We start from the raw sequence: 27,816 nt of genomic DNA on the forward strand, positions 1-27,816 counted from the left end.
TTCACATCCTTTTTATGGATGTGAATTAAACAACTCTCATGAGACCCTGGGACCTAAGCATCAAGCTGCTTAACCTCAGATCAGCTCTATTCACCTACCTGGTGCATCGGGTACTTGAAGAGGAATGAAAGGATCAGATACACTTAGAAGTGGGAGGCTAGAATCCACAGTCTGCCCTCCCTTCCTTTTTTCAGCTGGAGTTGGTTGGAGGGGAAGAAAAGGTCAAGGAGAGAAAAAAAAGAGAAAAGCAGAAAACATCAAGTAAATCTACATGAATTTATCATCTATTAACCCAACAGCTCAAATTATAGAGTAAATCTAAACTTAGAGGCAGAATAAAGAGGATGAGTGGATATAATCCAGTGTAATGGCAAAATATGTATGAGAGATATAATCCGGTCCTTGCAACATACTCAAAGATGCAACTGATGATAGAACTAGTGTATTCATACACCTGAGTTCCACTTCTTCCTTGTGTGGAAGCCTACTGTGTTCTCTTCCAGAATTCCTGTAGCAACTATTGTCCGTATCTCACACTGTAGCGTGTAAACAAACCCTGTCTGTTCTGCAATCGAACACAGACGTATAGGTGCTTCAATGTGCCCTCTACATTCCTGAGGTCACTGTATCACCAAATGTCTACTACAGCGCTAGGCAGACAGGCACAGACAGAAACAGAAATAGGCTTCTTGTCTGTTGCAAGGTTAGACAAGCCCTAACTTCTGGGTTACATCTAACATTCACTGACATTCATTCTATACTTGGCAAACTCGCAGATGTACAGAAATCTATACACCCTGTGGGATATCAGGGCTTGAAGGGGTCTTAGGATTTTCTAGCACAATTTTCTTACTTTACAGAAAAGAAAATGAAGCCCAGAAGTTAAGAGGCTAGCCAAGGGTCTACCAGCAAACCTACAGTCAGAACCCAAGCTTGCTGGTTTCTACTTTACCATTCTTTACACTGCATTTTAATACTCATTTGTTCTTTAGTTAAAATCTCATTTTGCCTTCCATAGATTTTTTTAAAAACTTTTTATTTTCAAATAATTATGAAATCATAGGTATTTGCTGTACATAGAGCCCTAGGAACCTTCAACCAGCTTCCCTCCATGGTGAGATCTTTTACAACTATAGGACAATATCACTGACACTGTTACAATACTGTAAACCAGACTTTACTCAGTTTTCACATGCGCTCACGTGTGTGTGTGTGTAGTTCTTTGCAATTAGATCCTATGTATAGGTTAGCACAGCACCACCATGACAATGATATAGAACTGTTCCATCAAACCAAAGAACCCCCTTGTTCTTCTCCTTTATAGTCATACCCACTTCTTACTCCAGTCCCTACCCCCTTGGAATCCACTAATCTGTTCTCAATCTCTATAATTTTGTCATTTTGACAAGGTTATTAAACGGGTTTTTAACTAAGCTTCTTTAAAGGTAAATGGAGGAAGAGAAGGGTAAAATCACTGCTCTTAAAATCTCTAAAATATTTTCAAATGAGACAATGAAATATATGAAAAGAAAAAGAACAAATCATAAAACTGGATATATTCATTTTTGAAAAAGTATATATACAGAAATAAATTATGGACATAAATATTTTAAAATGTCAGCAATGTTTTCCTCTTGGACTGGGATTGTGAGTTCTTTTCTCTCGTTTCTTTGGGCTTTTAGTCATTTTTTCAAAATTACACAAATGAATGTGTATCACTTAATGGGAAAATATTTTAAATAAAGAAGTACAATGTCAAATTTTAAATATCTATTCCAACATATGGACACAGTTCATCAACATTTTTGCGGCTTTCACCATTAAGATGCTTAAAATAACCCTTCTGTCATCTTCTCTGACTCATTGCCAAATTTCCTGCTTATTTCCTCCCTTGGTTGATCAGAAGGTTTAAAATCAGTGAACAGTCTGAGCTTGATTAGAAAACTTCTAGAAAATGATGCTATCCTATACTTCAAACAAATGAGGACATATTAATTTCTGGGATTTAGATATCATTTTCTTTCATTCATAAAAAATGAAAGTGTCTCACACACAAAAATTTACACCACAAATAAGAAAGAAGGAAAAATCCCAAATGTTCATTTAAAAATGGCTGGATAAGATGAAAAAACTCCGAAGATGTTTTATAATGTTCATAAAAGCTTAGTGTCACTGATTTACAAAGATTCCTGAGACATGGTTATGACTACAGCTTCTGAGCTGGGCTGCTCAGGTACGACTCTCTCTTCCGTCATTCTCCAGATGTGACCTAGGCAGGTCACTTAACCTCTTGAGGGTTGGTTTTTGGTTTTGGGGTTTTTTAAAAAAGATTTTTTATTTATTCATTTGAGAGAGAGGGAGGGAGAGAGAGCGCACACACATGAGCATGCACACAAGTGAGCACACGAGGGGGAGGGGCAGAGGGAGAGCAGACTCCCTGCTGAGCAGGGAGCTGGATGCAGGGGATGCGGGCTCGATCCCAGCACCCTGAGATCATGACCTGAGCCCAAGGCAGACACTTAACCGACTGAGCCACCCAGGCACCCCCCAAGGTCTGCTTTAAGGACCACCTGAGACAATGCATAAAAAGCACTTAACCAGTGGGCTTATTAGCATGTTGCCAGGCTCAGTATACATTCACTGTTATTGCTGTCGTAACTCTACTCAAATGTATGTTTTTTTAAGGCAGGGGCCTTTAAGTCCCTTAAAAAATACAACCACTTATGGCCTTCAAAGTGAGCATAAAGGGGGAGAAGAGGCTAAAACAAAAATCAAAACTGTTTTAAAAACAGTTCATACAGGGGCGCCTGCATGGTGCAGTCATTTGAGCATTGGACTCTTGGTTTCCGTTCAGGTTGTAGTCTTAGTTTCATGGGATCGAGCCCTGCATCAAGCTCCGTGCTCAGTGTGGAGTCTGCTTAAGGCTCTCTCTTTCTCCCTCTCCCTCTGGACCACCCCCCCTGCAACACTCTCTCTCTAAAATAAAGAAATCTTAAAAAAAAAAAAACAGTTCATATAGACAAACAACGAAACAGTGTTGAGTAGAATTATAGGCACTGAAACTGGGAGTGTGTGGAAAATGTGTAGGGATCTCTGTTGTTAACACTGGTGAATTCACGCTCCTATCCTTCAGCAAAAAGCAATTCTTTTCATTCACTCAACACTCTGTACTGAACCAAACACAATACTAAATGCTAGGGTTCAACAGCAAAGAACACTCTCCTGGAGTTTATTTCATGACCCCCTTTCCAGGGAAACTATACCCTACTCAGTACCATAGCTGGTCATCAGTATGATGTCCTATCTCAAGGACAACGGTCAATGCTTTTACATTTGGTACATTTAGTCAACATGTGGCCTATCTAACTTTAAGTACTTTAAACCAGACCAAAATATCAATAAATTTAAAAATTACATAGGTAAGACGACAAAGCTAAAAATAAAAAATTACACAAAACACTAACTTTTTAATATTAAAGGCCCCAAATAAGGCCAATGTGTATTCTAAATTAATAACAATGAGATTATCATATGAAGACTTATAGGATAGGATTAAAACTTCAGGTTTTTTCTGACAAGGGAAACACACACCTATTAGAAAGTGCTCTCAAAAAATAGTGTAATCCTCAAAAGTCAGGGTGGGGTGGGCAATTAAGAGAGAAGCAAAGAGAATATTGAAATATCTGTGGACAAGCCTTCTAAGCGGATTATAATGAGCCTCTCTCCCTACTCTCATGCTGGTTGAAAATCACTGTTATAGTGGGAGAAAAACTCTAAACACTTTCATTACATTTTTAAGAAGAATTTTTAAAAATTTTACTGTGTTCCTCTTAATATTGACAAAGCAAACCTAAGAAAAACAGGGAACTATAATAAAAAAAAAGCAAAAGTTAAAGAATTGGAAGACGGGAAAACGGCAGATTTTTATAAATCTAAGAGTTGTCTTGGAAAGATGCTAAAACAACAAATCTCTAGCTAAAGTTACCAAGAAAAAGCGAAACACAAATATAAACAATGAAAATTGATATGTATACAAAGGAAATATTATAAAAGGGTTAAATGCATTATTCTATTTTATTTCAAAAAATTTTAAACTACACATGACTTTCTGGAAAAATATTACGAAATTAGCCTCATCATGTGGCAGAAAACCTGAGAGAGGAAGTTCTGGAGCTGGAGGGTTGTTGTCCCAGCTCTGTCACTTCCGAGCTATGCGACCCTGGAAAAGAGACTAGTCTGTGCTCAGTTACCTCAGCTGTGACAAATGTGGGGATGGTACTGAGGGTCAGATGACATAATACTTGTGTAGGACAAATGACGGACTGGGGAAAATGTTTACAGTATAGGATATACGAAGAGCTCTTACAAATTAATAAAACGAAATGAACAAAGAACATAAAAAAAAAAAAGGGCAGAGGACATGAACAACACAAATCCCAGAAGAAAAACAAATGGCCAGTAAACACTGCCCTGTCTACAGCCTCTGATCTGGGCTGGGTAGGGAAATGGAGGGGAAATTACTCTCATTCACTGTTGATTAAAATAAAATTTGTATAGCATTAGCATTCTCGGAGGCCAATTTAGAAATATGCACCAAATGCCTTAAAAGACACGTCTTTTGATTTAACAATAATCTTCTAGAGGTTATCTTAAAGAAACTATAAAGGATATTATGTAATGACGGCCAAAGTTCCAATAACAAATAAATTTATGACATTAGAAAAACTACTAACACACCTAAAGAAGGCGGGAAGAAAGAATATATAAGATTAAAATTAGAAATTAATCAATAAAATTAAAAAGATCAATTTTGGAAGCATATCAAATTCCATATATACAAGGAATATATATACTCAAAACCTCCTATCAGTTGCTGAGGGAATTATAACAAGAAACCAGTGAAACCAAATTAATGTTTAGAAAAGAGGTTACTTGGTTAGATACATTAGGACAAATCCATATGAAGCAATTTAATGCAGATCTTTTAAAATTTATCTTTTAGGAGCTTCTTTAATGATGTGGGAAATGTGCCAGACTTAGTAAGAGAAAAAATTTGGTTTTAAAATAGGACTATAAGGATGTACATTAGAGTCTTAAGCTAAGGCTAAAAATTACGTACAAAACTGTGGTGATGTATTTTCGTACGGAAGAAGATCTGTAACTTTCATTACATTCACGAAGCCACCTGTGACCCTAAAAAGGTTACATGCCATTAACAGACACCAAAATGGTATCTCTGTGCTACTTCTTAATGGTGAGATTATGGGGATTTTAACTTTCTTCTCTACGCTTTTCTATAAAATACTAACTTTCATGTAATATATATGTATGATTTTCTAATTTTTAAGAAATTTTAATTGAAGTATAGTTGACTACGTGTGATTTTTATTAATAAAGGAGAAAATTAGTTTTTTACTATTACTTCTTTAATTTAAAAAAAGGTCTACTTTAAAAAGATACCTCTCTCTCCCTGTAAACACACACACACACACACACACACACACACACACACACACACACACACACACAGTTCAGTTGAATCTTGGACAGAGGATAGAACATTTAATTCTTCGAATTCTTCAAGTCCTTCCAAAGATCTAAGCAATTACAAGAGATTAACAGAGTGATGTTCTTAAATTTAGAAATATTTACTTAAAGTATGTGTGTGAACTAGAGAGAACAAATTCTGTATATTACTGACACATCATTCTGTCATTTTAATTCAGAATGATTCTAGATATTTCTTTTTCCCTATCTTTTATATTGGAAATCTTCTGAATGAAAGAAAATATACGTCAGCACCAAGATCTGGGGCTCACTGGTGTTGCCAGAGTTATCTGTGGAGCGGAAACTGTGGAGGAAACAACTGTAAGCCCTGTGCTTCAGGCATTTGCCATACTAACCGGTTCCAGAGGAAAACGAAGGAGTGGCAAAAGCATCACCTTGAGTTGGTTGAAAGCCTGGGATCAAACTCTCAGCGGAGCCTCCAAGCTTCTCAGGATGTTTGCCTAGAGGGACAAAACACCACTCAGTTGATTCCAGCAGAATCCCACGATGCACACACACACGCAGCAGGTGGAGGGCACCTTCTGAACCGACCGCTAGACTTGACTCCTTTTACTGCCTTATGGCAACACCTCAGCCACTCATAGGTCCTTGTCTAATCACTGCAATAACTGAGACAGCAGCTGAGAAAAGGAAGTTGTAAGAATCAAAGCACATCAGTTTTGCAAGATGGAAGGAGCTCTGGAGACTGGGTGCACAGCGACGTGTGTGTAGTTAACACTACTGAACTGTACGCTCGACAACGGTTAGGAAGTTCATGTTTGTGTTATATTTATTTACCACAGTTTTTAAAAAGATTTTATTCATTTATTTGAGAGAGACAGAGGGCACACACCAGAGAGAGAGAGAATGAGCAGGGGGGGTGCAGAGGGAGACGGAGAAGCAGGCTCCCCGCTGAGCAGAGAGCCCAACATGGGGCTCGATCCCAGGACTCTGGGATCATGACCTGAGCATAAGACAGACGCTTAACCCACTAAGCTACCCAGGCGCCCCTGTATATTTATCACAGTTAAAAACTTTTTCAAATAAATAAATAAATAAATAACCAACAAAAGAGATGGCTGGTGCTAGAGCCCAAAAGCTCAAGCACGTTACTCAGGCAGAATGCCTCCAGTCCTTACTTTGAATCTATTTGTTTTTATATAATTCTCCTGAGTTTGGCAATGTGTTTCCCACATTGGAAACAGTTCAGGAGAGCACATGAGAAGGGGGCGTGGGGGAAGCAGCAGTGGTGAGACGCGACGAGGGACAGACACAATGGCAGCGTTTAATGTGACAGAAGAGAGACGAGAAATTATGAAAAATAGACACAAGAATTTTAAAACGTGGGAGTCTCTTAATCAAGTGCTAAAGTATTAGAGCCTTCAATAGACCACGAAGGTATTCTGTTTATTCTAGAACAACAGCTGGCTTACCTAACAATGAAATAATTTGACATTGAGTTAGTGGTCTGTCAGAGTTAAATCCTATACCCTATTTTTTGCTTAAAAGAATAAGAAAGCAATATAAATTTTTAAAACGTATCTATAAAATGATAGTTAAAGTTAAAAGAGATTAACAAAAGTTAGAGTAAAGTTAAAAGACATGGTTAAAGTTCTTATCATTCACTCGGTTCTGATCATTCCTTTACCCCGTGCTCTTGTCTAACGCTGAGGTACTCTTTTTGAAGAATTTTCCCAGGGCGTGCTGTTGTTTTCCAAAGTGTGCTTGAGGGTCTGTGTGTATGAGTCCCACCTTTCCAAAACAGACTGTGGGTTTTTTTGTTTTGTTTTAAGTAGGCTCTACACCCAGTGTGGAGTCCAGTGCGGGGCTTGAACTCATGACTCTGAGATCAAGACCTGAGCTGAGATCAAGAGTTGGATGCTTAACCAACCAAGCCACCAAGGCGCTCCTAGACTGTGGGGTTTTGAGAGTAAAAATGGTACCTTCTATTTATTTGATCACCTCTCCACAGTCGGTCAACAGTACTACAGAACTCAGACCATAGTCCAAGATTCAAAGTTCATGTGAGGGCACACTCTCTCCTGGGTAAGCAGTTACAACTTTCTGGGACAATAAACACACAAAGGATAAGAAAACCATCACACGCCTCCAAGGAATGACCATGCTTGACAGTATCATCCTGATCTATGCTACCAAATCTTTCCTAAAACTGTCCCACTCTCCTTGCCACCGTCCGCAACAGGCTAGGAGTTCTGGCGGACGAAAAGATGTCAGTGCTCTGACATCAAAGCAATTTGCCCTCAAACTTCAAGTCAAGCCTCTGAGGGAAGGAAAGACAAAACCCTACATTTTCACACGCATGCCCCTCTAGAGTTAGGGTTTACGAATCACAGAAGGACACCAATCGCTCACCTTCCCCCAGCTTGGCAAAGTCCTTGTTCAGCAGTTCCTCAGCTGTGAGTTTGGAGAAATTGTCATCATCGAAGGGATTCCACGTAGAACCTTCTGAAGCATTAGAAACGTTTTGCTGGGAGGTCCGAGGAGAGCCTGATGGAGTGGTGGTTGCAGACCTAGGTAGGTTCCCACCCCCACGAAATGAAAAAAGTTGAAAAAGGGTCAATCTACTTTCTCTTTATTTTGAGATCAAATTGTTTTCTGAGTCAAACCATTATTTTCCGCAGTGGTTTTCTAAAAGGGCTTTCCACGGCAATTGTACAGTTTCCACAGATACTTTTATCACTGTGTGAAATAAATGTCACCCTTTCCTTCACAATCCATTATCTCCCACTACTTCTTTAATCTCTTGCTTAGATTTTTGGTCTCATCTGCAAGTCCTCTCAATCCAGAATCCCAAAGCAAACCGTTCTTAGGCTTGTGCCTCCTGTGGCGCCCACCATAACATCCACAATGACTGACCCCAGAGCGGCTAGGACTGATGCCTCTTCAGGCTGCCTCCCATCTGTCAGGATCTAGCACACGTAGAATGAAGGGCCACCATGAGTGGTCACCATCACAGTTAAGGAGAAATAAAGACAGCTATCATTATCTTGTGTTTCTAGGTATCATTGCCTAATTTTCTTCTAAAGTCTCTCTTGATGCCCTTTGCATTTAACTAACAACTTAAAGATTTTTAACTTTATAGAATCCATGGTTCCAAGAAAGCTGAGGGTCTTGAATTGCATTTTACCTAGCAAACACTCAACGCAATCTACTTTATTTCAGGCACAGAGACGGTCATTGGATTTACAATGGTTAAGACATGGTCCTTGTTGGGACGTCTGGGTGCCTCAGTCAGTTAAGCGATTGCCTTTGGCGCAGGTCATGATCTCAGGATCCTGGGATCGAGCCCCACGTCGGGCTCCCTGCTCAGCAGGGGAGCCTGCTTCTCTCTCTGCTTGCTGCTCCCCCTGCTTGTGCTCTCTCTCTCTCTCTCTCACTCTCTTTCAAATAAATAAATAAAGATCTTAAAAAAAAAAAAGACATGGTCCTTGTCTCGGAGGAATCTGCAGGCTAGTTGAGCCGGATACACAAATAAATAATGATAATATAATGTGATAAATCTCCCAAAAGGTTCAGACAAATTTATATATGACACCCAAGAGGTCAAAGAAAAGGTAACCTCTGACATGGATTTTGATGAATAAATAAGCATTTCCCAGGTGGACAAGGAGGAGAGCGGCAGTTCGGGGAGAGGGCAGAGGATGAACAGAGTGCCCACAAAGACGGAGAATGACAAGTCCACCAACGCGATACAACAGCCTTTGGTCTGTTAACCAATGAGTTCAGATATTGTCCCACTGGCAACAGGGAGCCAATGAAAGATTTTCATTAGAGAGAGAGCTGGTCAGACTAAGATTTTAAAAAATACCCTGTGGAACATGAAATGGGTGAGAGAATGGAAACAGGAAAGCAAGTATGGCATTATTTCTTAAAATCAGTATGGTCTATGTACCACAGGCAAATTCAGTTTCTTAGTAAACACAGACACACACGTACCTTTATATATATACCCACGCACATCTCTATACAGATGCAGAGAATTACACAGCAGTGGCCCACAGCAGCCCTGGCTCACAAAAGTGAAAAAGAGAAAGGGGAAGCACCACATACTTGGACTTATTGAGGCTGGCCTCAGCTGCAGCTGCCTGGAGCAGCTGGGTTGATTTGCTGGCAGGGACCCCAAAGACTGCGCTGTGGGTTACGTCACTGAGAATCCGCCTGTGCCCAGCACGTTGGGTCTTGGGGGATGACGGAGGAGTGAGAGATCCGAGTTTCTGCCCCTGGACGGCAGGAGGTGGGGTTGTTTGAACCTTTGGCTGTTGTCTTACTGGGGCTTGAATTTGCTAGGAAAAAAAAAAGGCAAGTGTTCCAAAAAGAAGGGAAAGGAAAAACAAATAGACAAGCATAATAAAAAATGCCACATGAGAGCTAACATGGGACTCAAGTGGCTGAATTTACCAGTAACACCCAGAAAGGAAAAAAACAGTTTTTGACGATGTGAGCCATAACGTCGGGACTGATGGTATGGTATTTATCTGATGCTTACACATAAGCTTCAGACTTCACCAGCAATGATACACAGAGCAACCATGCATAGTACAGCCCAGAGCGCAAGATTGTAGAAGCTACTGCTAACTCCAAAATCAAGACTGTATCCTACAGGACCGCTTTCTGCTTCTGCGGTCACGTAGGAACTCACTGAGAATGCCTCCGGCGCGCTTTAAGCAATCCACCACCACAGTCAGAAGCCGATGAAGGCACACCTCTCGCTAAACACATCTGAGCTGAAAAATTTCTGCTAAGAGACCCCTGACTCTGACATAGCTCGGACTACTGGTTAGGAATAAATTAGGATTCCACTGTGATTCATAAATGGTGGTGCTTTTCTTTTTCTTTTGTTTTGTTATTAAGGCTCTTTAATTCACTGGTAAGATGGGTCTGCGAGATTCTATTTCTGTGGCTCCCCTGGGAAAATGTACAGCATTGGGGCAGTGGGATTAACTTGTTCTCACCTTCTGTTTGGAAGTGGCACTGAAGAACCAGGCAGAGAACAGAATAAGACATAAGAAAAAAATCTGAAAAGCCCTTGATGATAATCGATCTACTAACACAAGGCTCTTGAGATTTGGGCCATTTTCAGAAGGCAGAACAAACTGTCACCACAGAAAAACAAATAGGTAGGAACATCCTTGTGGCCACGTGGTTAGACTTCAAGCATCAGCACAATCTACAAAGTGCTACGTCAGAAAGATGAACAAAAATAGTATTAAGAAGGCCACCTCATTCTTTAATTCTGTCAGTTCAGAAACAAAATGGTTCACAATATTAAAGGCCTAGCCCTTCCCTCCAGTGTCTCATTTCAGACTAAGACGTCCCTCCACGCTGTAGCTCGGCTCTCACATTCGGTGCCTTTGAAGGTAGGTCCTGAGAGAGAAAGGAGACCAGAGGGGCCAGCTACTTGGGTCAGGACGCTGCCAGCCTGAGATTTTCTGTCCCTGTATTGACACAGATGCTGAATTTTACTGAGGCAAGTTATGTGCACGTATGAGTACACAACCACTCACCAACGGAACGAATGATACAAGGCTCTAACATCAGTCAGGGTAAGGTCAGAGGGTAAAGCAGCTGAGGCATCTCTGAGGGATGCCTGGGAAGACCAGAGCTCCACCTCCACAACTTCCTTCAGGAGCCCAGGGCTGTACCTGCAACAGCCAACCCAGAGCCAGGACCCACAGAGAGAGCCAGTACCACCATGGCTTTACAGACAGAATAGATTAGCTTATTTCTTGGAGTTTAGACATTCATTGCTTTGAGAAGGGTACACTTCACTGTTGAGTCCCTTTATTTTGAAGAGTCCAGACTACTTAGAGAACATTTTCCCCTTCCTCTTAACCTATCCCCATATGCAGCATACTGACAGACACTTCCATCACGAGGACACCTCACCCCATCACAGCAATCTACTACTACAAAACCGCTCCAATCCGTTCGGCTACTCCCCATGACCACGTCAGGCAGTTTTATCTCCATTTCAAATCTAAGAATATGAGAGTCAAAAGCGACCTTAGAGAGCACAGACTCCAAGTCCCTCGCTTCACCATCATGTCTCCTCCAAAGATGGGATTAGGAAGGGGAAGGGGGGGACAGACAAACCACAGTGGAAGGAGAATCAAAGTAGACTCAGATGTCGGTCTTGCTAGAGACTGTTTTAAAGAACAAAATATATAATTATAAAAGGACTATAGTCAGATTCAGGAATGCAAGAATTACACAAAGGGGGGGGACCACCCAGACTTCCATTCCACTATCCTAATACAACTGTTTTTATCTTTTTGGTATCTTATATTTAAGTTCCTTTCCAAGTACATACTTTTCCCATAATTTCAACATTACCTCATGAGTGTTTCACATTGTTGTACACTCTATAACCATTTAATGGCTACACAGTTGGGTTCTTGAACAATTAGGTTACTTTGATTCTTCTGGCTGTTACTAATAAGGCTATAATAAACATCTACGGCATACTGCCATTTTCCTTTTGTAGATTATTGCTTTAAGATGGCTGCAGGGTATTCTTTACATTCACTCACTTGTTTGTCTAGGTAAGTCCTGCCAAGGGTCACCAGAGAAAGAGATGGGTCAAATTTGGGAAGCTCTCTGGCTCCTGGCTGAAGCAAGTTCTGCTCCTGTTTCTTTTCCATCCCCTCAAAGAACTACCCTGGAGCAAAGTGCTCAAAATATGTTTTCAGCCAAGGAGCATGGAGAAGGTTTATAATTCATTCCCGAGAGAGGGACAGCAAAGGCAAACCTTGTAAGAAATGTAGTCAATGGTTATTGATCATTTCATCCCCCTGGATGAGCATTTGTTATTATTATCCTCGAATACAGATGAGGATTCTTTGGTTCTTTCCCCAGCTCTGCTGCTATTAGTCTGTGTGTCTTGGGTAATCCCTTTCTAGCCTGGGCCTAGTTTCCAATTCCAGTAAACGCAGGGACTAAGCTAGATAATTATGATCTCAACTACCTACATCATATAATTTTTTTAAAAACTCCGTTAACAAGAGGAACCTTCGTCCGTGTTAAAAATACAGAGAGTAGCTGTCTACCACACGCCTGCGGGGAGACTGAGTTGTTTCAGAAACGAAGGTGTAAAGACACTGAACACACGCTTAGCTGAGGCTCAAAGAAGACCATCTATTTACGGCACTGCTTCCTTTCGAAGGGATGGTTTTCTGATTTAAGATGGGCGACAAGACTCTATTAGAAATCAATTCTCAGAAAGATAGTTTCTTACCTTTCCTTCATTCGTCTAGTAGTTGGACTTCCCTGGGAATAAGAGAGTAGCTGCGATGCTCTATGGGCCGGATATGTAAAATGTCTTTCTATCACCATAATACTTTCTTCACTATCACTCAGAAATATGTGAGTACAGAATTAAGAGCACTTAATACAGGCCAAACACAATGTGCCTGAGGATGCTGAAGCTGTAAGGCTCAATCAGGAGAGGAATGAGGGGTTCTGACGCTCTCGTCAGCCAGTATGTGGATGCCCAATTTCTAAACGCACAGGACGGCTCAACCAGTACTCAGCTGCTCTGGTGCCTGGAGGACTGGGTCACAGTAAATGGTCCCAGCAAGGAAGGCCCTCAAGGCCGCTACATGGTAGATTTAAATGAGGTAATGTTGTCCAAGACCAAGAATAAATAAAACCCTATCAGGACTCAGAGTAAAGGCGGGAATCCACGTAAACCTCCAGAGACTGGAAAGGCCACAAAGGTCAAACTGGCCCTTGAAGGGAAAGGGATTCACTCTAACCCTACCTAGGTCCTTGACTGCTCAACACTGGCACGGAGATAGTGAGCAGCTCTTTCTGCCACTCTAATTTTAGAGTGATAAAAAAGAACACTCATCTTCATCAGTAGCCTAGAATCGTTTTTTTTTTAAACTCTACCTTTTACAGAATACCTCATCTTGACCTCAGGCATAACAAGAAAAAAAAATCAAATATTTTAACCAGAAGCCTGGGGAAGCAGCCTCGCCCGAATGCAGGAGCCCCGCCCGGGCTCTGGGCAGCCCTCACCGCACGCTCTCCTGCTCTGGCACTCCGAGCCCTGGCCGAGCCCTCGCGGAGCCCTGGCCGAGCCTGGCCAGCTCTTACCGCCGGCTCCTGGGCCCCGGGCGTCTGCGGGGCTGCAGCGGGCGGCGCCTGTGGCTGCTGTGCCGGGGCCGCGGCGGTCTTCTGCTGCAAGGCGGCCTGCTGAGTCAGCAGCTGCTGTTGGTGCAAGCTCGTGGCCAGCTGCTGCTGCTGCTGCTGCTGCTGCTGCTGCTGTTGCTGGTAGTAGTTCTGTATCAGCTGCTGCTGAGAGCTTCCTTGCGACACCACCGGGAACTGGGAGATGGCTGGTTGCGGGGCTGCTGGGTGTACTGCCTGAAACTGAGCGGGAGAAGTGGCAAAAAGGAGGAGGGGAAGAAAGCCTGTCTCAGAACAGTATTCCACAAAAGACAAATGTCTCAGGAATAAGCAAGCCCAGTCTGAAGCCAAAGGCAAGGGAGGACCCTCGGGGCATTAAAAGAAACCTGACAGCACGTGACACCGCCAGGCTGCACCCCCTGCGCTGGGCTGCCTCCTGCACCGCGTCCTGGCTTCCGGGTGGGCTTCTATGGCAAGCCTGAGGGCATCCATCTGACCATGCACCTTGTGACTTCCCATGCTGGAGGGTAACAGAAGCTAATAAACGATCTCCCAATCACAGAAGTAATCCCTCTTGTAAAGGGATTTGGAAGCAGCGAAGATTAAAATGCTTCGCTCCATGAACAGGATGAAGCAGTAATGACACTGAAAATAACCTAAATGCTAAGCCAGCTATAAAGAGTCCATTCAAGCCCTTCTGAAAATTACTTCCCTACATCTCTCTCTTATTAGCTGTCCCACCTTTAAACATTCAAAATGTTCAGTACACTCTACCACACTTACTGATATTTTATCTTGTATTGGTAACCAATTCTTTCAAGTTATATTCTCTTATAAACTGTCTACGGATAGGGATTCCTTTTATCTGTCTGTCTACTCTGCACTGCTAAACACACACACACAGACACACACACAGACACACACACAGACACACACACACACACACACACACACACACACACACACACACACACACGTCAAACAAGGGCCTACTGATTAACAAAGGTCAAGATCTTGTCTTTGAACATCCCAAACACTGTTACTTAGTTGTAGAGGTAACTGAGGGGATACTGTTTGCCTCCTGTGGCAAAGTTTGAAGGGTTAGCAAAGAAGCAGATGTCAATAAATAGCTGCCTATTTATAACTGCAAAACGCTGGAAATGACCAAATGTTTATCAACAGGGGACACTGACTGAATAAACCATGCTATGTATCCTTAAAAGGGAATCCTCTCGAGTTGTAAACAGGAATGAGGGCTCCCTCTATATTATGGGATGGAGGGGGCAGAATTCTGCAGATTTAACTTTGAAGCTCTGTAAATGTTTTATATTTTCATAAAACAAAATTAACCCAAAAGTTGGCAGTAACTGTAAATCAAAAGCAAAATGAAACAAATAAACCTGTGTTTCAAATGGATAGCCAAACTCTCCAGAAAAGAATGAGCAAAACCTTCTAAGAACGAAAAGGGCAAAGAAATCTTACACTGTTTCCAGTACTCGTGTTGGCACTATTATCTTGAAATTATAAAGCAATTAAATGATTATGTTAATGTTTATTAATGTTATTAGGAATCAAGATTTTCAGATTAGAAAAATTCAAATATAAAATCCAAGGAGTTAAGCAAAAATCCTATAATTACAATTCTGAATTAAGAATATAAATTTAGATTCATAGTGCATATTCCATTAACAAAACAAAACAAACAAAATACATTTCCCAAGTATCCACTGAAAAGGCCTAAATACAATAACTGACCCATTAGCAAGTGAGTATCCTTAGCACCAAACTGCGGTCTCTAAATACCATTTTTAAAAGGAAATGGAGCTCCTTCAGAGAAATGGCTGTATCCAGGTCAAGGGCAGAGTAAGCCTGGAATGGCCTGTTACAATAAATAGCAAGGAAAGCATTAAAGATGGCTGGGTCACCACCAAAGACCTAGGAGCCAGTCTGAAGAGACTTCCGCTGGCCAAAGCTGGGGCAATTTAGGCATCAAAATAAAATTTCAAAAACGGCAATGTCTGGACACATTATAAAGATCCCTGAATTCATGACGATACTAAAACAAAACAAATCAAAAACCTCTGTTCACCTTTAGATGACACTAGGAAAAAACCCATTCTGAAAACTGGTAAACACAGGCAAAGAATCAAGCGTTTTTTTCTGCCTTTTCTGTGTAAACAGTACTCAGGGTCATCAAATAGTTAAGAAAAATTCTTCACAGAAAAATTCCAGCCCCTAAGTAAAGAGGGAAGGCTAGACTATCACCATCTTGCCATCCCTAATGAGTGAATGGACTTAGGAAATGATCAGCAGTTGCTGCTAAACTGATCAGGGACACTGAATGAATGGATCAGACAGCAACACCAAACTCACCGACTGATCCTAATATTGATAAGCCTTAAGAAGATATAAAGTCTCATTAGACTTTATAAGCCTCCTGAGTGATGCGACCAGAAGAACAAAGAACTATCCAACTGAATCGAATTTTGAGCAAGCCTCAAAAATGACCAGTTTACACAGGGGATGGAAGAACATATTAAATGACCGCAGGGATGCAATCAGCCAAATCCAGAAGGTGGAAAATTCTACAGGACAAGTGACCCAGTTTCTTCAAAAAATTAAATGGTGAAGGGAAAAGAAAGAGGGAGAGGGCACTATGAATAAAAGGGGACTTAAAAGATATGTCAATCATTATAAAATGAATACGTTTATAGTAAAAAATGTAGAAAAAAATATAAAAAGGTAATGGAAGAAAAAAGATTCACAACTAAATATAACATGTGGGCCTTATTTGGAACCTGATTCGAACAAGCCAACTGAAATTATGAGACATCAGGAAGAGTTAAACATTACTGGATATTTTATAATAAGAAGAAATTATTTTTAGTATGGTAATGGTACAATTGTGTTAGAAAAAAAGAGAGAGAAGAGAAAAAAAGTCCCTAAAAACACCTCTTTTGCCGAGCTTCCTCCATTAGGTGAAGAAGTCCCCGTGGCCCAAGAAAGGGGTGTGAGCGGCCCAGCGACGGGTCCACTATTCAATGCTTTCTAGTCTTTAGTTCCGGGAGAAGCAATGATGCAATGTCTAATGGCTCCCTGTCTTCCCAGGGCTTCTCAAGGAGGATACCTGTACCCACAGGACCTTTCCGCATCACTGCCCCAGATACACCAAGCAAGGGTCAGACTGAACACTTTACCTGTTGAGCCTGGGTCTGTTGCTGCTGCTGCTGCTGCTGCTGGTAAAACGTGCCCGTGGGCTGCTGGGGAGCTGGCTGCTGTTGCTGGGGAGGTTGCTGCTGCTGCTGCTGTGGCTGCTGCTTAAGGAAGAGTTGCTGCTGGTGCTGGGGTGTGGCCTGGGCTGGAGTGGGCAGAGCCTGGGCTGGAGTGGGCGGTGTCTGCTGTGGGGTGGGTGGAGCCTGTGGCTGCTTGGGCTGAGACTGTGGTAGAGGCTGGCTGGGTTGGGGCTGGGTTTTTGGTTGGGGAACACTGGCTAAAAGGCCGGGCTGATTGCTGGATCCTGTAATGAGAATAAACTTCATATAAGGGTTCAAAACTCTTCCAAACAAAAATGGCCTGCTTTCTCTTGCCAAAGAAATAAAGAGGGGGTGATAAATGGACAGATAATCCCAAGAGCTGTGTGCTTCTGTCTTTGCATCTTCTTCTTGCTAAACTATGTGCTACTTATTTTTCAAAACAAGGTTCAGTAACAAGGTTCAATGCTTGTCTCCTTCAGAAAGTCTTCCCTTATTCACCATCCCATTTAGTCAATTACTCCTCTAGTCAGCACCTGAGTATCTCCATATTCAACTGGCCTTTGATGCTACTGTATTCAAATATAATCTTTGCACTTAAACTTCAGGACAAAAGCATTCTTTGATGTTTTACATGTAAGTTACACGACCTCCAGTCTAGATGCCTGGCGATAAGTAGATGACCACCAAATTCACTAAAAGCAGCTTCCTGGTAGGGGAAGTGATGACTAAGTTCAGTTACTTGATAATTTGGGTCCTCTAAACTCAGTCATCTCATTAGAACCAGAATAACAAAAAACTGAGTGGTAACAGATACTTAAGAAGACAGAGTATTAAAGAAACAATGCCTTGGTGTCAAAAAGAGAACAGTCTTGTTTCTTTAAAGGCCAAGAGAAGAATATGAAATAAAAAGGAAGGCATGGGATGAATGGACCAAGGCACAAAATCAGGGCCAAGACTAGAAAAAATAGAGATATCAGGTTTCAGTGGTCTTGGAGGTCCCCCACAGAATCCAGTGAGAGGACTTCCCTTTTGCCAGCCACATGCCATGTAATTTCAATGCGCGCTCACCTCCTGTTCTTCAAGGCAAACCATTATTCCTTATGTGCCTCTGGGTTCCATTCCTGAAGCAAAAGTAGGCTTCCCGAGACTTCTGTTAATGTCCGGGATAACAAAGAGGTGTACCAAATTTCAAACCAACTGAGTTACTGACCTGCAGCCTGCGGTGGGGGCTGAACCGTGGCCCTCTTTCGAGGTGTCAGGGCTGGCTGGATAGGAAGGATTCCTGGGTTGGGCTGAGTCTGCCCAGCCTTAGGCCTCTGACGGGGTGCAATTGAAGTCTCTGTTGTGGGAATGGGATCTGTCAGTCTAGAAAAGGAAGGGGGGAAAACACAGATTCACATTAACGTGTGGGAGAGTGGGAGGGGGTAGACAGATAGTCTTCAGAGTACTTGATGGGTTGGCTTTCCCCTCCACGCTCATCCAAACCTTCCAGATCTGCTTAATCGACATTTGTCAAAGGGTATTCCACAGGATGTTATGTGTTACTAGATGTTACGATAAAAGGGTTGGTGGGAAAGAAGTTTTAACAAACTAATCAAAACACATCGAGCATATTTCTTTCCAGCAGAACTTTTCACGTGTGAATGTGCATGGAGAACTTTGAAGAGAGCCCTACAGAGAACGCAACGTTTCTCTAGCTTACCTGACCTTGGGACCCTTCCACCTAATACTTCCAAGAATTTCCCAGAATACACTTTAGGTGATGATGGAAAGGGGTTTGAAACAGGTGTTTTTCAATGTAGAGGGAACTCAAACTTGGTTAGAACTAGTTGTCAAAATGGTCTCTCTACAATAAAAAAAAGCACGTAAATGAGTGAATCCAAGAAGGCAACTAGAAGGAATAAGTAAAGAATTCAAGATAAAGGATTTGGGGAATATGACAGGGATCCATCTCCTCCAATACATATGTTCCCTTTCCTCTCAGGGTAATAAAATTTTTAACCATTATACACCTTAAATTTATACAATGTTATATGTAAAATATATTCTAATTAAAAAATTTAGCTGGATTTCACCCAGAGTAAAAAATCACATTGTCCAGCCTCTCTTATAATCAGGTGTGGCTATGTGTCTAAGTTCTAGCCTTACATGGGAAGGCAGACTGTTATACGGCAGTTTCCAGAAGCCTTAAGAAATAGCTAGGGTATGCCATTTGTCTCGCTTTCTCTTTGGCTATTCATTCGTCTGTTGCCTGGAATAAGGTCCGTGAGGTCATGGCTACAATCGTAGGGAAGGTAGAGTGATAAGCTTGAAGAAGCCTGGGTGTGGGGCAGAACTGCCAAATCGAATCCACATTAATATAGGGAGGACTGCTGGGTGGTCTACTCATTCCTTGTGATAACTTCCGTTCATTTAGAGCAGTCCAGGCAGCTGGCTGCCACCTAACTCAGACCAGAGTAGTGGTCTTTTGAAAACACACATTAGGGAGTATGACTGAAATTATGGCCAAAATAATAAACAAGCTTTGTGACTATTTCCAAAATATGTCTGGCATTGCCTCCATGTGCCTTCCCCATGATATATTTCCAAGGAATGTTCACTGTGGACCCTGAGACTTTCCTCTGGAATCCTTCTAGAGGGATGCTGTTGTGTGGGGTAGAAAACTTATAATATCAAAGCTATCATATTTGGGGAGGCTATAACCTGGGGAAGGAAGGTAGGAAGGAAAACAGGACAAATGCTGGAGAAAAAGAGAAAGGTGTAAGAAAAATATAGCCAATGGTGAGAAAGTTGAACAGATGTCTATAGAAACCAAATGCTAAGAATCTCCACACTGGATGGATTTCTCTCTCTCCCTCTCTCTCTTTTTTTTTTTTTAAGATTTTTTTTTTTATTTGAGAGAGAGAGAGAGTGCATGAGTAGAAAGAGGGGCAGAGAGAAAGAATCTCAAGCAGACTCTGCACTGAGCACGGAGCCCAACTCAGGGCTCGATCCCACAACCCTGAGATCATGACCTGAGCTGAAATCAAGAGTTGGACGCTCAATCAACTGAGCTACCCAGGCGCCCCCGGATGGACTTCTCTTAAGGGTAACATCTTAGGGATAAAGGAATTTGGAGTCAGAGAAAACTATATTTGAGCTTGGGTTCCTCACTAACTGTGTGATAATAGGTATGTCATTTTACCTTGTCTTAGAGCTTTGGGTTCTTTCTGTATGAAATGGAGAAAATAATACATCACGAAGCAGATGCGAACATCAAATGCATCAATGACTGTGAAACCATTTTTATAAACTGTAAAGTGCTCAAAATGTTAGTTCATATAGACTTCAATATGCTGTGAAAAAATACAGACTTTGAAGCCAGGAGATCTGGCTCTAAGTTGTCACTTCTATGTGTTTGTGGGCAAATCATTTAATGTACAGAATAGCGTATGGATGCTGGAATCACTGGTTTTTTTGTACCACATATTGATTGATTACCTTGGGCCACTTACAATTTTGAGTCTGTCTCCTCCTCTGTAAAACGAGAACAACAATGGCTCATAGATTTATTTCAAGGAAAATAAAGACATCTTGTTTATATAAAGAACCTCCTATGGTATCTGGAATACATGATGCCTCAATGAAGAGTGATTACTTTAAAAACGGAGTTAGAAAGAAAAACTTACCTCTTAGGACTGGGGAGCAAATATGGTAATGCGAATGAAATCACTGTAAATTACAGACAGTACACCTTAGGCCCAAATCTCTTGGCTGCAAGGTCTGTGTATTCTCGCAGCATTATGGAGCCATACAAACTAACAGCATGGGCACTCTACAGTTTATAGAACAGTTTCACAGTCACCGATGTTCACTATTGCCTTATGGCACAGGTACGATTCTCTTCATTTGACACAACACAGCACCACTCAGAATGGTGCCAGTTATCGTCACTGTTATAAATGCAGGGGCTTTGTGGGAATGGATCCTTGTTTAGCCTCGGTACCTCCTATATTTGGGCCTAGAGTAATATGGCCAAAACCCCAAATACTCAGCTAATTAAATCAGCCTCAAAAGCAATTTCCAGAGGCAAGCATGGCAGACTTAGGTAAGAACAAACCACAAAGTAACAACATGAATGTAGTTTGCTAAGTTTGTGAAAAACGAAAGTCTCCTTACTTTTGAAGCCACATCAGCATTTACATTTATTCCATAAACATTTAAGAATGTTTTAAAATGTAGAAATTATTTTATCGTTCTATTAAAATTCACATATTCCCATCTAGAGTACTTCGTTGATAGTTTGTGGCTAATGTCTCCTTGCCATGGGAACATGGTAGAAAAAAGAGGTATAAACATCTCTTCGACTACCCTCAGAATTTGCCATTTGGAAGCACGGCGGCCACGAGGCTGTGCCCGGCAGACCTGCAGCTCGCAAGGGGTGCAAACACCTTGTACCCCGGCTGCTGTGCTCCTGAAATCCACTGCCATGCTCGCTCCGGGGCCATGCTTCTCACAGGCTCTCCCGGCCTTTTACCCCAGCCACAGGGATATTAAAGTAGGCCTGTTCCCGGGACATAGGGGCTCCTCTGGTAGCTGACTCTGGCTTCAGGGTTCCCTGACACCTTTGGTGAACCTTCCTTAAATTGTGTGGCAGCTTTAGGTCACTTCCACCCACTCTTCCTTCCTCTCTCTGGGTTCAAGTTACCTCGTCTTTTGATGGTTCTTCCAGCTTCCCTGGCTGCCTCCCTATTTTCTCTCATGGTCAAATAAAATCCTAGCTTCTTCAATCCTCTCTTGGCATCTGCTTCTTGGAAGACCCCAGGTTACATGGACTGTGATTAGCTAAGACCCACAGCTCTTTTGCCGTTCACGGAGTCCATGCCTTGACCAGCACTCTCTTGATGTGGTCAGGGCCACAGAAAGTAAGAAGGTAAGGGGGGTGAAGGACCAGGGTGGTGAACCAGGCTACGTGAAGACCAGGGCACCTGTGTAGGACATTCTTTTTAGCACTATTTAACACTGGCTGTTGCCTCATCTCTGAATGCCCCCGTACTTCTCCCCAAGCAAGAGAAACAGCTGAGGAGTTCTTCATTCTCTTTCAGATGTAGATCGCTGTGTTCCATTATATTTCTCCTTGCACTCCCCGGAAGAGAGCTTGCTCTCCTGCTCTGCGCAGCCTCTGGCCACGGGAGCATGACAATCACCAGGCACCCTGCCCTGCCACCGTGGCAGCTGGTGCGGGGCCTGTGCACTCGGGCAGTTCTTACCTGGCCTTTGGCTGGGTCTTTTTTGCAGCTGCCTCACTGGCTTTCACTGGCTCAGGAAGCTTTGCAGGAATGGGAGAGTTCTATAGAATTGAAAAGAAACCAAAAAAGGGACATTGCAGATTTCTTTGTAAGAGAATACCAGCATGGCTGGGCCGATAGAAATACATGTCGGGATCTCCAGGAGGAGCTGCCAAGCCCCGATGTCTACTAGAGGGAAGGGAAGTCAACCAAAGGTAGATCCCACCCGTCTCAGCCCCTCTCAGGGAGGCAGCGTATCAGAGAAGAGGACAGAGCAGCCTGCATCTGGTGTGCTCCTCCCCCCACACTCCCAACCTTCTGGACCCTCTCTTCCTACCACACAGCTTAGAGGTGGTGTTAAGAATGGAATGGGAAAGAGATGGCTGTAGCCTGTATTACTATTTAAGCTATCAGCGACCTCACAGAAGTCAGCGCTGACTAGCAGCATGCCCAGCCGGAACTCATTCTCTGTTCTATCTTGAACACTGGGAGAAAACCACAGCCACGAACCATTTGGTTGCAGTCCTGGGACCTCTCCCAGTGTGTGAGGCACCCCTCGACCCATGAGGCCAGCAGAACTCCTCCCACCTAGATTCCGCACGGGCCACCTGACACCGGCTCCAGAGAGAGCACTCCTGCTCCCAGCCACAAGACCACTGCTTAGCACTGCTGAGTGAGTACCAAATGGCTTGAGACTTGTGAAGCTGACTTTTTAAAAACTAGTTACCAATCTGAATGCTTCCAATTATATTTTAGGTTATTTAACTTTATGAATGGGAAAGTGGGGCAGCGAAAGAAAAACATGGTCATGTTAGGTTCCTGTACAAGATTCCTCATTTTAATCTGGAAAGCTGACAAATGGAATACTAGTAATAGTAAATATTTAGGCTTTTAGGAGGCACCTCCCATTTCCTCCATGTTTCCATGTGGGGAGAACTTCTGCTAGGATATCTCTCCTTGCTTCTCTTCCTCTCTCCATGCATTCCTCTCCCAAGGGAGAAGCGTAACTTATTTGACTGATAGGACTGGGAGAAAAAAGTGAGCTCGCCTGGCTCACCCGTGCCCTCCCTCCTTTAAGTGAGAGCCTGTCTCTGCAGAATCAGGTGCTCCCTGCTCAGTCACGTGGATCTAATGTTAGGGAGCCTGACTGGTCAAGCTACGTTCTCTGACTCAATCTGATTAGTAATACAGCCAATATTCTGAGTTCCATCTGAATGATTCCCACATCTGATTCGGATATAGGAGTGAAAGAGCAGTGTTATTTATCAGTACCCTCAAGTTCCAACAGTGACATCAAAAGTTCATTATTGGGAAAACTGGAAGACAATTTCAGATTAGAGCTTATTTATTATGGCATCCATTAGTAAAATATTCAAGGGAACTGGTTCACACATGAAAAATATGCTAAGACTATAAAAAGGGGGGTTGCAAGCACTGTATTCTGAAAACTGTTGAGTGCAGAGCTTAGGATTACTAAAATAGAAAACATTCCTATGGCCTGATGTGTGTGAGGAGGGTAGAGGGAAAGGAGTGTGAGTTATAGATGGCGGTGAGTAGAAGCAGAATCAAGAAAGCTCTGATGCAATAAAAGAGAAAAGGGACAAGGGGCTTATGTTCCAGTCCGTACGGGGGCAAGTTCAGAGGCCTGCTTTACCAACACTAGGTAAATACAACAGGCACAGGGCTCTTAGTGAACTGTGGAAGTTAACAAGATAGTAGTTTGGTTAATTTTCACCCAAAGTGCTCAACTCAATCCCTAGGGATTGTGTGTGTGTGTGTGTGTGTGTGTGTGTGTGTGTGTATAATTGCCTAGTTTAATAATTAAATTCTATGGGAAAATTGGATTCTCTTTATAGTAATTGCTTCATAGTTAGCTCTGCTTGAATGCCCCCTACCACACAAAACAAGGGACATCTATATTCATTAAATAGCTGGTTCACACCCCAGGAATTTTAAATGACAATCTGATAATGTTTACTCCCCCTAAAAAGCACCTTTCACATACCTGTACATTAGGAATTGGGCATTCTTTCTTGAGTAGTTTAAATGAGAAGTAGGACACCTGGTAAATATCCGGCCTTTTATCAGGGTCTGGTTCCAACATATATCCTAAGACAAACGTATGTGAACATATTTAATAATACCCTAATACTTATTACATTAGCTAGAAAACATTAATTTCTCTGTTACCAAATGATTTTTTTTCATTTCTCATAAAAGTCAAACAGTGTACATTAGCTCTTTTCCTCCCCTCTCAGAAATGGAAGCTCTAACTTCCCTAAATTTTTTAATATGCACAAGAAAGTAACAAAGTTTCTGAACTGTAACAAAGATACTTGGAGTTCACATTCTGTGGCTTGTACAACAGGGACTCAAGCAAGCTCTCATTAAAGTTACCACGTTCGGGGCGCCTGGTGGCGCAGTCGTAAAGCGTCTGCCTTCAGCTCAGGGCGTGATCCCAGCGTTAAGGGATCGAGCCCCGCATCAGGCTCCTACACTAGGAGCCTGCTTCTTCCTCTCCACTCCCCCTGCTTGTGTTCCCTCTCTCGCTGGCTGTCTCTCTCTGTCAAATTAATAAATAAAATCTTTGAAAAAAAAGGAAAAAAATTTAAAGTTACCACATTCATATTCTGGTACCTAGAAGTTACAGGCTTCTGGCTTCCTTATCTTGCTAAACAAACGATTATCCTTGATACTTATAATCAAAACTTATTTTTTCCCCTCCCTCCCTCCCCCCCTTTTTCTTTCTTTCTTTTTTAATAATCTCTACCCCCAATGTGGGGCTAGAACTCAAGACCTTGAGGATCAAGAGGCACATGTCCACCAACTGAGCCAGCCAAGTACCCCTCAAAACTCAAATTTTAAGAACTGACTTATTATTCCTTTGTTGGAAATATTAGCTGGTTTCCATTCTAAGAGAAATTATACAATAATAAATACATCTCTACTTTTACATAATCTATAGAACACTTGTTTATTTCCAGATCCTTTAAGCTTCTGCCCTTTCTGAAGCTGGAAAAATCCCCAGGAAAAGCATTTTAGTGAAGACACACAAACATACACCTGCACACATACAAACAACAAGGCAAGGCGTTACTGTTTAAGGAACCAAATGAACGGTCTGAACACCAACTGGAGGAAAGACTGACGAGGCTGCAGTCTTGCGAAGTCCTTGCAGAAGAAGGAGGGTTTGGGGGCGCCTGGGTGGCTCAGCCGGTTGAGAGTCCGACTCTGGATTTCGCCTCAGGTCATGATCTCAGGGCTGTGAGATCGAGCCCCCATGTCCGGATCCTCGCTCAGCCAGGGCTCTGCTTGAGATTTTCTCTCCCACTCCCTCTGCCCAACCCCACCCCCCTAGCTCATGTACTCTCTTTTCTCTAAGAAATAAATAAATTATAAAAAAGAAGAAGCAGGGTTTGGGCTGGTCCTTGAAGGCAGGAAAGAATTTAGTCAGTCAGGGGAAAGAGAAGAAAAAGATATTCTTGGTGAGGGAACAGTCTGGGCAAAAATGCACTTGGGAGAAAGGCAAGGGAAGGCCCCGTTGTGAGAAAATGCAGGTGCCAGAAGGACAGAACAGAGATTTCCTTGTCAGAGAACACAGGGAAATAAGGCTGGGTGGGTGGGGTGGAACCAGAGTATGAAGGGTCTTAAACGCCATGCTAAATACTTGGGCCCTACGTGGGACCATGGGCAAACCAGGACGTTTACTATGGGGACTGATGGGGGCGCTGTGTAAGACTGATCTCACGGTGAGGCGGGGCTGGACTGACTGAAGGAGGAGAGAGGCTGGTGGCCACTCCACCCCTACAGGCACGCACTGGCCCAGTGTGTATACACTACGGTGACAGTGATGAGAACAGAGAGAATGTGATGGAGACAGGACAGACTCCAAAGCACTGCTTAGAAAATGCCTGACTGTACTCTCTCTTGCGAGCCAGATCCAAAGAAAACCTTAAATTTCCACGATCTCGGCTTGAATGGTGACACCACGAATAGAAACTGAAAAAAAGAGGTGAACTGTGTATTGGCAGTAATTGGGCAAGGATAATACATTTAATTTTAGACCTGTGACTTCAGGGTGACTCTGGAATCTTCAAGTAATTTGTAAAGAAATAGGTCAGAGTTTGGGAAAGATGTCACTGTTACAGACATTTGTAAAGAGTTGTTTTTCCTAATATGAATTTGCTGTACAAATGTTAAAAAGAAAATGGATTACCAAAAACTCCTACCATTCTGGCACCAGATTTGGCCATTTCCTATATATCTTGCCAATCTCACTTATGTAGCTGAGTTCTAGAACAGATATACAGTTGTCCCTTCTTATCCGGGGGGACACACACTGAGATCCCCCGTAGAAGCCTGAAACCGCAGATAGTACTGACTCCGATATATACTCTGTTTTCTCCTATGCATACATTCTTATGATAAAGCTCAATTTATAAATTAGGTATGGTATGAGATTAGCTACCAATAATGAATAATAAAATAGAGCAATTATGACAATATGCCACAATAAAAGTTATGTGAATGTGGTCTCTCTCTCTCAAAACAACTCATTATACTGTACTCACCCTTCTGTGATGATGTGAAAGCATAAAATGCCTATGTGGTGAGATGTCGTGGGGGAATGACACAGGCATGGTGACATAACATTAGCCTACTATTGACCTTCTGACCATACATCAGAAGTAGGATCATCTGCTTCCCACTGCGGTGAAGTGTAGGTAACTAAAATCACAGAAGCAAGTCCGTGGATAAGGAGGGACTACGCTACTGCTTTACCTCTGAAAACAATCCAGCAACCATTAAATGCCATACTCTGTCTCTTTAAATACCCCTCCCCCCACTTTTTGGCTCTTAAACAGAAGAAGAAGTGGATTTACAAAATTGGCCCAGTGGGACTGGGTGGTCATCTAAAAGCTGTAACTACGTTACTGTAAGTGACCCATATTTTCTCAGCTTCGGCTTCCTCACTTGTATAATGGGGATAATTATATTTACTATATAAGATTTTAAGAATTAAGTAAGATATGAGTAAGCCCTCAACAAATGTCAGATGCTCTACCCATATCTGCTTCTATTTTTTTCAAATGCAACCCCAGGACCCAAACTGGGACCCAAACTATCCCAGGACTTATAAACCCATAATGGTTAAAATTTCGATGCTAAATCCCCTGACCAATGTGAAAAAAATGATAAAATATCTCTGTTTCACATTTTAGTACAAGGGCTTGTGCAAAGATTACTCGTTCTACCATCTGGTTGATGAACTGGTACATATGCTTGCTAGGATGATGCAGAAGAGTGGGGAATCTTAAAAAACATTTGAAACCAAGCACTGAGTTTAAATGCTTGTTATTAAAATCCAGTGATCAACCTAAAGAGAGAAAAAACCTTGTTCCACAGAGTTATACAGTCTTAATTATGTATTCACTCCAGCCAACGCATGGCAATCATTTCAATTTGAGTTGCTTCCAGTTTTGCAAAGATGAATTTCTTATCACTTGATAGGAGTCAGCTGGACTCTTTCATACTGACTGCAAGAGAACAGAGCAGCACTGTACTGCTCAAAGCACAGTTAGGATTTCTGCTCAAGT

At 42.2% G+C, this 27,816-nt stretch overlaps 1 protein-coding gene across 16 annotated transcripts in view; it reads right to left on the reverse strand.

Annotated features, from left to right (window-relative positions):
- Nucleotides 1-27,816, reverse strand: part of AAK1 (AP2 associated kinase 1) — a 164,175-nt gene that overhangs the window by 30,056 nt on the left and 106,303 nt on the right. For 10 of the 16 annotated variants that reach the window (XM_087863470.1, XM_045788154.2, XM_087863475.1 and 7 more), the window contains exons 9-17: nucleotides 24,225-24,328; nucleotides 22,202-22,281; nucleotides 18,163-18,317; nucleotides 16,896-17,215; nucleotides 13,666-13,941; nucleotides 9,619-9,851; nucleotides 7,921-8,078; nucleotides 5,904-6,008; nucleotides 99-194 (exon numbers count right to left, since the gene is read on the reverse strand). In XM_087863470.1, the coding sequence (XP_087719596.1) occupies nucleotides 99-194; nucleotides 5,904-6,008; nucleotides 7,921-8,078; nucleotides 9,619-9,851; nucleotides 13,666-13,941; nucleotides 16,896-17,215; nucleotides 18,163-18,317; nucleotides 22,202-22,281; nucleotides 24,225-24,328 (1,527 nt within the window). The remainder of the gene's footprint in view (nucleotides 1-98; nucleotides 195-5,903; nucleotides 6,009-7,920; nucleotides 8,079-9,618; nucleotides 9,852-13,665; nucleotides 13,942-16,895; nucleotides 17,216-18,162; nucleotides 18,318-22,201; nucleotides 22,282-24,224; nucleotides 24,329-27,816) is intronic. The other 6 variants (XM_087863469.1, XM_087863472.1, XM_087863479.1 and 3 more) reach the window with 3 other exon arrangements.

This window comes from Ursus americanus, chromosome 7 (assembly GCF_024610735.1).
Source record: "Ursus americanus isolate L20-20 chromosome 7, mUrsAme1.1.p, whole genome shotgun sequence".
Classification (NCBI taxonomy): domain Eukaryota; kingdom Metazoa; phylum Chordata; class Mammalia; order Carnivora; family Ursidae; genus Ursus; species Ursus americanus.